The sequence below is a fragment of the Triturus cristatus genome, chromosome 2_2 (assembly GCF_964204655.1).
Source record: "Triturus cristatus chromosome 2_2, aTriCri1.1, whole genome shotgun sequence".
In the NCBI taxonomy this organism is placed as follows: domain Eukaryota; kingdom Metazoa; phylum Chordata; class Amphibia; order Caudata; family Salamandridae; genus Triturus; species Triturus cristatus.
Genome location: NC_140582.1, coordinates 536,998,407 through 537,012,427, shown reverse-complemented (window position 1 = coordinate 537,012,427; position 14,021 = coordinate 536,998,407). Strand labels below are relative to the sequence as shown.

Sequence of the window (14,021 nt, the reverse complement as noted above, 5' to 3'; positions counted from 1 at the left end):
ATTACACCATGCAGTGCTATTATATGCAGTACATATGCAGGGCGGCATTACACCATGCAGTGCTATAATATGCAGTACATATGCAGGGTGGCATTACACCATGCAGTGCTATAATATGCAGTACATATGCAGGGCGGCATTACACCATGCAGTGCTATAATATGCAGTACATATGTAGGGCGGCATTACACCATGCAGTGCTATAATATGCAGTACATATGCAGGGCGGCATTACACCATGCAGTGCTATAATATGCAGTACATATGCAGGGCGGCATTACACCATGCAGTGCTATAATATGCAGTACATATGCAGGGTGGCATTACACCATGCAGTGCTATAATATGCAGTACATATGCAGGGCGGCATTACACCATGCAGTGCTATAATATGCAGTACATATGCAGGGCGGCATTACACCATGCAGTGCTATTATATGCAGTACATATGCAGGGCGGCATTACACCATGCAGTGCTATTATATGTGGTACATCTGGCATGTTTAGTGTCCCTCCACAACCAGACGCATAGCAGGTGCACCGGGGCCCATTGCACCAACTTATGATTGTATTGTATTGTTCAGCCAGTGAAGGGAGGCAATTTACCTTAGTTACACCTGGGTCCATTGCACTATGGCTAGGCCACTGTCAGCAACATTCAAAACAATGAGTAATACTCTATAACAAGCATTGGCATAACCAATAGGTCTCGCCTTTGGGAACTTATAAGTATTTAGCTATGCAGCACAATATCCTGGGTGCTGCAACATCTACTATTCTTGAACGTGGACGTTTTGACACTAATAGGCACATTATAGAACTGCATTGAGAAATACTTAGGTAGTGTTATTTTTATACAACTGGTAGTCTGAACGCACATATCAAGAAGGGCTTACAAATAAAATGTGCACACATTTCTTTTGAACTTAGTAAGATCATACACCCTGGGGCGTATTACAGAAGGTGCCCCGGGGGCGCAACGGGTGTTTGTGCCCGCTTTGCTCGCCCCCGGGGCACTTTGGTGTTATAGAAGGGGGCCCAGGCGCTTGTGCGTCCCCTTCTTTAATACCAATAGTGCTGACGCACTTAAAGCGCCAGAGCTACCTTCAGAGGGTGTTCCCTCATTTGCATAGGGGCGTTCCCTATGCAAATGAGGGAATTCCTTTGACTCTGTGCCTGCGCCATATTACAGACGCGGGCGCAGAGTCAAAGAAGCCCTCAGGGGGTGCACTGACAGTGCGCCCCCTGAGACAGCCCTCTGCAGGAGGTAAAAGGGTCCCTTAGACCCCCAGACTTCCCCTTGCAGGTGGGTGCAGTCACTGGCTGCACCCACCTGCAAGGGGATCCAGTGGCGGTGCGTCCTTCGGGGGCGTTGGGGCGTTGCCCCACTAAGCTGGGATCAAAATAATCAATATATAAAGTTAATAATTCCAGCAAATTAAATTTGCCAGCGCACTGACTGAGTGCGCGCCGCGCACTCAGCCGCAGTCTGTGGGTGGGTGTGTGTGGGGGCGGGGCTGCCGCTGACGTGGAAATAGCGGCGAGCAGCAGACAGCAGTGCGCAATGCGCATGTCAAGATTTGGGCTATATTGTGGAATCCTGGCCCGAACATGCGCAGTGAGCGCACACGTGTACTTAGAAACTTTGACTACAGTGAGTGGTGACTGGGACCCGAGGGTGCTTCTCATAACGCAGCCCCTGGGTCTCATTATGGGCAGGGACTAACCCTGCTCTTAAGCCAATCCTGGCGCTGCTGGCGCAGTGGCGCTGGTAATGCAGCGCCAGGATTGGCTGAGTCTATATTCACCGCGCAGCAGTAGTGACTGATTGGCAATTTCTCTACGCTGGTGGCGCACCACGTCACCGCGCCAGTGCCTGCTGCCACACGACACACACGAGAGACGACACGAGGTGCGAGGAGTCAGAGAGTCACGAGCACGACGAGCAGACGAGAGAGACACAGTGCCTCAGCCAGTCAGTCAGTGAGTCCTATCACTCACTATGTGGAGGCTTGCTTAATTGTAATGAGAGTGTGGTTTGGGGGCGGGCGGGGGGGGATTCGGGGAATAAGTGTGTGTGTGTTACTGTCTGTGTCGTGCTGTTGGCTTTGCCTCCAGGTCAGATGTGGTCAGGTGTAAATGCGTCATCATCATCTCCAAGTTCCTATATTCGTACTGGCGGTCCGGAGTAGTGTGGAGTTTGCGGCTAAAGCAACTGTTAAAATTAATTTGGGTCTGTGGTTCGCCTGTTTCTGCTTCCCTGGGCCTCAGATCATTTTTTGTGCCTGCTCCCGCCGCACAGGAGAACTCGCGGCTCTCCGCCGTGCTCAACAACGCCCTGCGGCTCCTGCGGCGTTGGGGAAGAAGAGTGTAGAGACAAAGACAGAACGTGAAGGAGGAAAGTAGTTTGCGGTGTCGAAATGTAGAATATGATTGGTCGTGTAGACTTTGAAGAAGAGAAATGTAAATGAGGATATTGATTTTAATTTTTTTATCATTTCATTTATTTATATCAAAGTAATGCAAAAATCTTCGTGCTCTCTTCCGGTTACTTCAGAGCTCTGTAAACACAGGCGCCTTTTGCAGCGAACTGCTGTTCCTATGGCGTAAGGGTGGACACGCAAAATCGCAAATGCGAGTATTCGCTCTAGTTTTATTCCCCATCGTTAGTTCTGTTGCTTGCATGTAAAGGAATCAATCAATGTGTTCCCGCGGCGGCCCAAATTAGGTTCCATTCATGCTTTTAGAAACAAGATGTGCCCTCTGTGAATCAAGGAATGGTTGTATGGGCGCAGACAATACTTTTTGCTCACCTGCTGTTTAATTAGGCACAGAAAGGTTTTCAGAATAGGTTTCAGGGATAGGTATAATATTTCAGAGGCAGCTAGAGTTATATGGAGAGGTACAGAATAATCTAGATAGAAACAACGTGGTTGAAAAAAAATGGAATGCGGCGCAGCAGAGTAAAAGTAAGATTTCTCACACAAAAGCAGACTGCGACAAAGAAATACAATTTGGCCGAAAATTGGATGTGGAAGGAAAACATGATTGGATAACAATGGAAAATTAAGACGTGAACCAGAACATGCTGTTGAAAAAAAGGAAATGTTTCCGATTTTTTTTAATGTGATGAGGGAATTAACTTGGGATGGTTGTGGGAGAATATTGATTTCAAGATCTTCCCTTTGTCCACACCACTCTTCACAACTCAAGCCCTCCCTGCTCTCCCAGTGGTTCCCTTCACTCTGCATCTCGAAGGCTTCGCTCCACACCTGATTTAGGCGAAAGCAAAAAGCTGATGCGTCTTTCTTGTGTAGGGCTCTTCTCGGTGGCATCCTCTTTCCCTCACTATTCCTTCTGAAGCAAGCCACATGGTTTTCAAAAATGTTTTAAACATAGCTCTTTGCTGACAAAGATCCAATCCTGACCAAGCAGATCAATTTACTTTCTCTAGAGGCAGAATTCAGATTGAGAGAGGGGAGGGGCAATCAACAGCTTGAGAGTGGAGAGAGGCATTCGAATAGATCCAATGGAGGGACTTGTCATGGATGCCTATGGTCGAAAGGCGGTGGAGAAGGAGATCATGGGTAACCGTGTCTATGGCCATGAAGAGTTCCCAGAGAATCCCAGCCTGTCCACAGAAACATCTAGGATGGCCCTCAACCACCCAAGAACATCTCAGTTTAGCCATCAGTAGACAGATTAAATGTACCAACTGATGCATAGAAAAGTCTACTTTGCAGCAGCACAGGTGGAGTTCATTTTAACGTGGGTTGAACTGGAATCCATTTCCTTTTTGGTTGGCCTTGTACGTCCACCCAGATTGGGGATAGATCGACCTTGAGTAATTTGCATTATATAACAATTCTTGACCCTTGTCTGTCCAGGAGTGTTGGATGATAGGCTGGGAGTTGCATGGCTGATGAAGTGTGGCCTGCAGGCGCTGATGAAGGAGGCAAAAGAACAGGTAGTCAGAGCTGTAATACACAAGGTTGGACTGGCCAGTAGGGCAATCAGGCAGTGCCCAACGGGCTGATCTGCCAGGAAAGTGTTTGGGCCGTTTTCTTGGCTGTTTGTGGGCCTGTTTTATGGTCTGCTTGGCTGGTTTTTACTATTGATTTCCCTTATATTAAAACAAACATTGCCAGTAGCAAGCTCAAATCCATGCTGTCTTTCATACTTTTCAAAACACTTACACACCGAGTCTTTCCAAGTTCAAAACTAACCCAGTCTGCAAATATGGGCCATTTGTAGGTTATGCCTGCGCTGTGCTTGAGAAATCTATTGTTTTTAATACAAACTTAAAAGGGACCTACATCCCATCTCCTCTCTTTCTTGGCTTCTCATTGGTTCCTGTGCGTGTCACCTACCTTTCCTCCATTTCTATTGGCTGTAGCATATTTCCCTGCATTTACCAATGCTGTTCCTCGCCTATCAGTTTCCCGCCACTGAAATACAGTTAACATCCAATTTGGTGGAACTATATTTTCATAAAGTTTGCCTTTTACTCTTGCAGCATATTTACATAGCAATTTACCACCAGGAGAGATTACATGATTTGCATAGAATGACAGGATGTTGCGCGGTACTGCCGAAACTAGAAGCGGGATCCCCAGCTCTCAAGTCAGCAGCTCTGGCCGCTGAGCCACATCCTTTTCACTCCCGTGTTATCTGTCAGGGAGCTTTTTCCTTCTGCCGATAAACATTTACCTCTAGTAGGAGAGAACATGGCCTGACTCTGTGATGTCATTTCCCCTCCGACCCTAGTTAGTCATTCATTAGCAGAATAGCAGCACCAGAACCAGAAACAGCATACAGCGATATTTGTTTGGCAGCCTGCCCGCAGAAACTAGCATTTGGAGCCAGGGCCTGGAGACCGAGCCCTTCGACTGAGGTCCCCCCGGCCATGTCGACCAAGGCCAGTGAATATCTGAGAGATGTGGGCGACTCGGGGTCGGGGCCCCTCTTCACATTATGCAGTGGGGGTGGCGCGTGTGTCCCTTCATTTTCCTAAAAATAAATGAACGTCAGTGCCAGGGCCCAATGATTTAATTTGCCAATGCTTTTTTTCTTGTTGCTCTTCTTAATCCTTTTTACGTTTGCCATCCTTCTACCTATTTTTAGGTCTCGCGAGCCAAAGGCTCGAAGAGACATTTTATATCTGGGCTTTTTGAAAGTGCTGCTGTAGCCTAAAGCTACAGTGCATGTGCGCGGTCGCGCGCGCCGCGCTTACTTTCACTTTCGCGCCCGCTCTGATCGCGATTGCTATCACTTTCAATTTCGCGGCCGCACAGCCGCTTTGCTGCGCAGACCCAGCCTCCTCTGCCGGCACACCCACAACTGGCAACATTACTAGCGCTTGTTTTGTTATGGCATGTTTGTATCTACAACCGTGAGCTTGGTGTTCTATAGTTTGGAAGTCACACTACATCCACACAAGACTTCATCAATAAATATACAGGCAGACAAATACATATATGTAAACAGGAACTCCTGTGTTTTAGAACCTTCGTATCAATGATACTCTTTACGGTGCAGTCAGTTTGTATCCTTTAGAAATAGGAGATCACGCCGTGTTCTATGTGTGCGGTGCGTCTGCACTCCACGCAGACAGCCGCATGCCTGCTCGTTTGCACCTGGTTTCACTTGGCATTAGGCCGGGAGCAGATGTTATCACGGCTCTGGGCTGGTGCAGTGTCACAGAGGTGACGTAAACAGGTACAAGGTCTTAAATGAGGATTTACCTTCTAGGGCAAATTTTACCAGAGGGGCATTTTACCAGAGGGTTTCCCTCAGAAGTTGTAGCAGGGGGTGCCACTTGGGTGCACATCCTACGCGTAACACCGCTCGCATGCCTTTGTGTTGTGGAACAAGATTGTGTATTATGCTTAGTAGTTTTTTTTGCGTCACCAATGACATTATTAGCGGACGACTCTGTAAATCTAGTTTTACGCAGTTTTCTATCGCGCACACAACGCAGAGTTGCTTTTTTTTCAAGAAGCGCAGCGTCGTGTGAAGGATGGCAAATTAGGGCCTACGTTTAACAAAAAACGATCACATTTTAGCAGTAAAGTAGCACACGCACAAACTCAGATTTCTCTATTTATTTCTGTGTAAAATCGTTCTTTTATGATCCATCCAGTCTATCTGACTCATTACTTAGCACATACGCAGCAAAAATGGCGCGTACTAGGTCGCTCCAATGTTTTCCTTATGCAGAGTTTTACCTAGTATGATAGCACTTTCCCATTTCTGATCACACCGTGACAAGCTCCCCTCCTTCCCTTGCTTCTCTCCACAGACCCGACCTCCATGATGTCGCCGGGCCTTGAGGACGTGAACTTCCAGCTGCAGCACTGCACCGGCCCTGCCTTTGAGCCCAGCTCCCTGAACACGACCCCGGACTCGCTGCTGCACCTGGGGCTGCAGGTACCTTTCGCAGAGCACAACTGGAGGGGCGTGGCCGACCAGAACGAGAAGGCCCTGGGGGGTGCGCTGGTGCAGAATACTCAGGTGAGTGAGAGAGAGAGTGCGCATGCGCGCCTCAGGCAGCCCCGGCCGTCTAGAATGCACTGAGGCCACATGCTGCCTAGATCCCTCGTGATGAGCTATGCGAATAACACACCTGCACTGCAACGAAATAAGATATAGCCAGCTAACGGGGAACATGACTAGAACAAAATACTCGTGATAACATTGGAAGTTGAATCTGCAGAGAATGGATCCCCCATGTCCAGGGCCTTCAGCTTTGAACGAACCTCCTTCGGGGCTGCATTGTACTTCCTGGTGTATGACAAACTCCCACAAGTGCTACTAACATAGAAGGCGAGAGATAATGGAGAGTTGTTTTTCTGCTGTACCCTGAGATCTGCTCCATGAAGCCTAGTGCTGACTGGGGCGTCCATCACTGGAGTTGTCCATTGACGGCCGCACACTGGCGAGTTGGGGGACAGAGGGTCATAAGACACCAACAGGCTCTTGACAATGACTTCGGAATTCTGGGTGACTACATTTTGGGACTTGCTGTTGTAATATTTAATGACGTCAGCAGGATTCCAGGATGTGAACAAAAACCTGTACTGGATAAGGTACCCAAGCATAAACTTGAACATTCTGGTAATATTTGAATTTCAAATTGTGCTTGTGGAACATATGTGCCAGAATTAAAAGACACGAAGGCAAACCCAAACGGTCTGGACTTGGCAACGGTGCGATTTCCCAAAATGTTTGCAAAAAAAATAAAAATGCAATATGCGAAAGTTAAATGCCAAACTTTGTATAAACAGAGGAATGCCGCCACCGTCCAAGCACACCTTCCCTGGCACTGAGGCGCACTGCTTTGTTAAAAAGCTGTGCACAGGTAGTCATGCAAAAGGCCGTCACTGGAGAGGACAGATAAGCGCTAAAGGGCATTTACACACTTGCCATAACTTTATGATGTGGTAATGAGAAACAAAATGTGAATGACTACCTAATAAAACATTTTGTGTGTGTCAAAGGGGCGTAAAGTCACTTCTGCCGCTTCGATCATAGCAGTGATTTGTCATTTATGGCTCATGCAGAGGCTTTCTTCAGCTTGTCGCGGAGGAGCAGGGTCCCAAAGTCCCCATACACTTCCACCCTCTATCTGAGGGGCTAGCCACAGGCTCACACATTCCCAGTCTGGCTAGACTTTTTACGGATACAGACCACCGTTTCAGCTCCTCTTCCCTACCCGTGCAGGTTGCTGCTGTCAGCATCTTAAATGCTTTCACAGAGTTTTATGAATTAATAAAAATGATCTTAACCAGGCCCGAGGGATGCTGGGAAAAGGAAGAGGCACCAGGATAGAATTTTAATGAACTCTGAGCAGAACAGATTCCATCCTTCCACAGCTGCTCCCCCTACTCACCACTGCATGAGAATCACTACTCACGCCTGGCGCGCCTTCTCTACCCGTATCCGGTTCAGCCTCGACAGTAGTGATGGCAAGGGTTGGACTGTCATACGGGGCAATCTGGCAGTCAGACTTCCCTGGGATCAAAGCTGGCTCTGTTTACCTATGCGGCTAGATACAATCAAAATGATAACTAACTTTGCAGTCACTGTGTGTTTCATTTACTGTTTGACAAACTAGAAGTTTAACAACTATGCCTTATTTGTAAAAACGAGAGGATATGGCATTACGGTCAGAAATGCTGGCTTTAGAAGTCCCGATGTCCGCACAACAGCCCGTGATTCTAGGCAATTCAGTTAATCTCCATGTGCCTATAAAAATGTAAAACTGCAAATCTGATCTTGTGTAACGTAACCTGGTGCTTCTGTAAAGCACTCTAATCCATTTCGGTCAAGTTTGCGCTATATAAAACTGGAAAAAACATTCTTCGTGCGTACACATCACTTCATGTAAACAGCGCCTCATCGGGTGAGCTCGAAGTGCTTGCAAGGAGCGCATTGTCACCCTCGTGATTCGGCCCTTTTTTTTAGTACATTCCGAGTTTTACAGCCTCTCTTGTACGTGGAAGTACACAAACCAGCTTAATTTGATCTGTTGGGAGGGGCAGGCTGGAAAGGGCAGTGGGGGTGAAAGACATTTGTCAGAGTTCTAGCCTGGCTTGTAGTCGCTGTCGGAAGTCAAGGATGGACAGGACACGGCCACGCTTTTCCTCCACACCCAGCACGGCATCTGTGCAAACAGCTAATAGACACACAAGAATATACAAACGACATGGTCAAACTCAGGGCTTTAAGTGGGATGAATAAACTGGAGGGTCTCTCAAAGGGGCGTGGCCGATGTAATTAAGGGCGTGAACGCACTCCAATATCTTAGGGTAGAGTTCACGTTATATAAAACTGCAGAAGAAAAGAAAAACTGAGCTTTTAATGGAGTGTTTTCAACTTTGCAGTCAGCCTCGGCATCGTACTGCTTCAAAGGGTCAGCTTTCTTATCTCTATGGGGCCATGTGTTTCAAACACATGGCCCCATAAAGGCAACAAAGCTTTAACAACGGACGAAAGTGAAAGTGAACCGTGGACATTAGATTTAAATGCTAAAAACTCTAACTTTCACAAATGCGAGACTGCTGCACGCCGCACACTGCTGCACGCCACACACTGCTGCACGCCACACTGCTGCACACTGCTGCACGCCGCACACTGCTGCACGCCGCACACTGCTGCACGCCACACACTGCTGCACGCCGTACACTGTTGCATGCCGCACACTGCTGCACGCCACACACTGCTGCATGCCTCACACTGCTACACAAAACACTGCTGCACGCCGCACACTGCTGCACGCCGCACACTGCTGCATGCCGCACACTGCTGCATGCCGCTGCACGCCACACGCTGCTGTACGCCACACACTGCTGCACGCCACACACTGCTGCACGCCGCACACTGCTGCACGCCGCACACTGCTGCACGCCGCACACTGCTGCACGCCGCGCACTGCTGCACGCCACACACTGCTGCACACTGCTGCATTACTCACTGCTGCATGCTGCACGACACTGCTGCACGCCGCACACTGCTGCACGCACAATGCTGCGCACACTGCTGCATTACACACTGCTGCACGCCGCACACTGCTACACGAAACACTGCTGCACGCCTCGCACTGCTGCACGCCTCACACTGCTGCACGCCACACACTGCTGCAAGCCACACACTGCTGCATGCCACACACTGCTGCACGCCGCACACTGCTGCATGCCGCACACTGCCGCACGCCGCACAATGCTGCGCACACTGCTGCACACCGCACATTGCTGCACGCCACACACTGCTGCACGCCACACACTGCTGCACGCCACACACTGCTGCACGCCGCTGCACGCAACACTGCCGCACACTGCTGCACGCCGCACAGCTGCACGCCACACACTGCTACACGAAACACTGCTGCACGCCACACACTGCTGCACGCCACACACTGCTGCACGCCACACACTGCTGCATGCCACACACTGCCACACGCCGCTGCACGCCACACACTGCTGCATGCCTCACACTGCTACACGAAACACTGCTGCATGCCACACACTGCTGCACGCCGCACACTGCTGCAAGCCGCACACTGCTGCACGCCGCACACTGCTGCATGCCGCTGCACGCCGCACACTGCTGCATGCCACACACTGCTGCACGCCACACACTGCTGCACGCCACACACTGCTGCACGCCGCACAATGCTGCACGCCGCACAATGCTGCACGCCGCACAATGCTGCAAGCCGCACACTGCTGCACGCCGCACACTGCTGCACATTGCTGCATTACTCACTGCTGCATGCTGCACGACACTGCTGCACGCCGCACACTGCTGCATGCCGCACACCGCTGCAAGCCGCTGCACGCCACACACTGCTGCACACCACACGTTACTTCATGCCGCACACTGCTGCACGCCGCACACTGCTGCACTCCATACACTGCATTTATGCGAGTTTATGCTACTGACATTGTAAATGACAATGCCTTTTATTTGTTTTAAAACCAAAACATAAATAAAAGGCATTGTAATTTTACAATGCCAATAGCTCAAAATCTTATAAATGCGAGACCTATTGCATTGCAAATGCTTGTTAACTATCTCTTCAGTTTGCAGTGTAAGTCAAACCCAAAAATCTATTTTCTTTGTACCAATAGGAATCCTATTTTCTGTGATGTACATAAAAACTAAAATTGATTTTTTTCCCGGTCAAGGTATAATTGCCTCATAGGAAGCACCAAAATTGTTATATTAACATTATATGTGATCGTTAATTTCTCAACAATTTTATTTCAAGCCTATGGTCAGCATTTTTAGCATGTTTAAGCGGGAACCTGTTTTATTTTTTTTTCTTCTGAATATTTTTATGCTAAAACACTGCTTCAGCGAACTTCTTCCCAGTGGACCACCTTATTTATTTGGTAAGATAACGCAGCGCTGCAGGCTGCAGCGCACACCACACACCAGAGTCTTAGATTCCCTCATGAATGCTGCCTGTGCAGTGCCACCCTTCTGTCTACAGTACAGTCTACTGTCTGATGTTGTTGCACCAAGGATATTGTTAATGTTTTTCCTAGAGAGAGATCAGAGTTTTGTGTAATGGAAGTTTTGACTCATGGAAAGGTAGCGCAGAACTTCAGAAGGTTAATGTGCCAGCTGCTGCAAAGAACATGTACGTGATGCAGATCACAAAATGCACATGATGTAAATAGGTCAGGGAGTCACTGCATTTGTCAGAGAGATCATTTTGTTACTTGCAGTTTGTAAGTTTTAATCCTAACATACAACAGTGAGCTATTATTAACTGTCTTCTAAGAGCTGCATGCAAACTGCAAGCAGGTAAAAATTGTAGCGTTATGTTTTTTCCCCCCCAGTCTTTGTTTGATTACCCTAATGTTTCAAAAATAAATTGTTATATTTTTATTTTCAGCACCTGGTAAAGCCTGAAACATTAACTGAACACCACTACCTAATTTTTGGGCAATTTTTGGACAGAGAACAAGAGAACCCAACCTCCTTTGCTGCTCTTTCATCCCGTCTACGACCCAGCAAACAACAGTGTTAGGTAAGGAATCTGATGATATATTTTTTTAGATTGGAATTAGGGCTATGTTACTGGTCACTGTAGATGGTGGTTGGGGTGGGTGCACATTCTGAAGATTGTTCTCTCAGTGGATAGCATTTACTAATACTGAGCCTTAGCCCTGTGCTTTGGGCAATAACGGTTGTTAAAGGCACTATCTATTCCTTCCTTGCCTTGTTCAAGGCCCTAAAACAGTGTCTTTTGCAGTGTCTTCATCAACCACTATGGCACACAGAGGCAGCAGGCAGTAAGGCTGTATTTTTAGCAGTCCTGTTGTCCAAAGGGGAGCTTTGGAGATATATTGCGATAATGCACATGACAGATGTATTTATACTGAAATTTGATATTATTGCACCAAATCTTATACGTTGTACTTTGACTATTGACAGGCTTCTTTCATATTGGTAAGGACAGCATCGACATGATGAATACGGTAGAACAAATAATTACACGGTCATTCCATGCACGGCCACTAGAAGATAAACTACATATAAAGAGATTAGGACCTGATCGGCCAGACCTACAACTACAACAAGTTACCCAGGACAGAGGAAAATTTTACACACGTACATTCTCAAACACCTGGTACACAAAAGCTGATTGGCTTACAGGGTGTCAGTCAAGAAACAAACTGTTCTGCTTCCCCTGCTTGCTGTTTAATGGTGATTTTCCTTGGACAAGAGAAGGAGTGATAGACTTGAAGCATCTGTCTGAAAATATCAAGAAGCATGCACACACAAGAAAGCATATGGAAAACGTGACAAGACTGGGAATGTTGGGAGACACACCGATTGAGCAGCACATAAACAGTGCATACCGCCAAACAATACAGAAACACAATGAAAAAGTTGATAGGAATAGGCACATACTATCAAAAATAATTGATTGCATTAGTTTCTGTGGTGCTTTCGAACTGGCATTGTGAGGCCATGATGAATCAGAAGATTCCACAAATCTAGGAATATTCAAAGGCCTTGTGGATTTAATAGCAAGCATAGACAAGGAAATGGAAGCACATTTAGCAACTGCTACAGTCTTTAAGGGCACCTCTAAAACTATACAAAATGAACTCCTTGAGTGTATGCTCGAAATTATGAGAAGCCATATTGTCCAAGAGTTGCAAAACACAGACTTTGTGGCTATTCAGGCTGATGACACCACTGATGTGGCCACACAAAGACAGTCCGTATTAGTCTTTCGGTACCTGGACAATGACAATAATGTTGTGGAGAGGTTCTATGGTTTCACTCATTTAAGAGACTCTACTGCAGAAACCATTACTGCAGCTATACTGCGTCAACTGAACTTCATTTTTCCAGAGGTGCACCAAAAAAAAAAACTTATTGCACAAAGCTATGATGGTGCGTCCGTAATGAGTGGAAGCCTTGGTGGAGTACAGAAAAGAATTAGAGATGTGTACCCTTATGCTCATTACGTGCACTGTTACGCCCACCAACTTAATCTTATTATGCAGCAGGCAGTATCAAAGATCTCCAAGACACAAATTTTCTTTCAGGATGTAGGAGGCATGGCAGCATTCTTCTCACGTTCCCCAAAAAGAACGGAAGCACTTCAGGAGATTGTGGACAAAAGGGTTCCAAGGGGATCCTCAACTCATTGGAACTTTAACATACGTACAGTCCAACTAATATATCAATATAGGGAGGACCTTGTTAAATGTTTTCATAATATAGAAATCAATGAAACCTTTGATTTCAAAACTCAAAGTGAAGCCCGTGGCTTTGCTAGAACACTAGAAGATAGAGAGTTTCAGTTCTTTCTGTTTTTATTTCAAGACATAATGTCAGCTGTCGAAAATTTATACAATCAGTTACAAGCACGAGAGATCGATACTGTCTCTGTGAAAAGAAATACCGCTATGTTTGTCGAGCGCATAAGCATAGTGAGAAATGAGGTTGACAATTTAGACAGCAAACTGCCAGAGGCTTCAACTTTTGCAAACCACAGGAAAAACATCACCACTCTGGTCCGAAATACAAAGGAGATATGTGACATTGTAATTGTGCATGCACAAGAACGTTTTGCTTTCACAAAACATTTGGTGAGTGCCGCATTATTGGAAAGTCAAAACTTTGCAAAATATGGTGAATCCTTCCCTGAGCATGCTCTGCATGAGGCTGTGGAAGCTTATCCTATGCTCAACCAAGAGGACCTCAAAAGTGAGTTGACTGTACTGTACTCAATGCCTGTGTACCGAAATGCCAGAGATCCCAGGGCTTTGCTGACTTTAATTCATAAACTTAATATGGAAAAGATATTTACAGAGACAGTGACTTTACTTAAAATTGTCATAACCACTCCTATGACAACAGCAGAGGCAGAACGATCTTTTTCCGCCTTAAAGAGGATTAAGACATTCCTAAGAAACACCATGCTTCAGGAAAGACTAAATGCTTTGGCAATGCTCTCTATAGAGAGCAAGTTAGTACAAAATATCTCAGAT

At 46.9% G+C, this 14,021-nt stretch overlaps 1 protein-coding gene across 1 annotated transcript; it reads left to right on the top strand.

The window, feature by feature from the left end:
- The first annotated feature begins 1,877 nt into the window (after positions 1 to 1,877).
- On the top strand, positions 1,878 to 13,764 carry LOC146862471 (multicilin-like). Its single transcript, XM_085643270.1, has 4 exons — positions 1,878 to 1,983; positions 6,302 to 6,513; positions 11,405 to 11,539; positions 11,947 to 13,764. Exons 2-3 carry the CDS (start codon positions 6,313 to 6,315, stop codon positions 11,537 to 11,539), a joined length of 336 nt encoding a protein of 111 aa, XP_085499396.1. The 5' UTR covers positions 1,878 to 1,983; positions 6,302 to 6,312; the 3' UTR covers positions 11,947 to 13,764.
- The last annotated feature ends 257 nt before the right edge of the window (positions 13,765 to 14,021 follow it).

What these genes read in the sequence shown, in the direction of transcription:
- LOC146862471 (XM_085643270.1), top strand. Translation starts at nt 6,313, where the DNA reads ATGATGTCGCCGGGCCTTGAGGACGTGAACTTCCAGCTGCAGCACTGC. An exon ending in CGCTGGTGCAGAATACTCAG is followed by an intron (nt 6,514 to 11,404) that starts GTGAGTGAGAGA and finishes TTTTATTTTCAG; the next exon opens with CACCTGGTAAAGCCTGAAAC.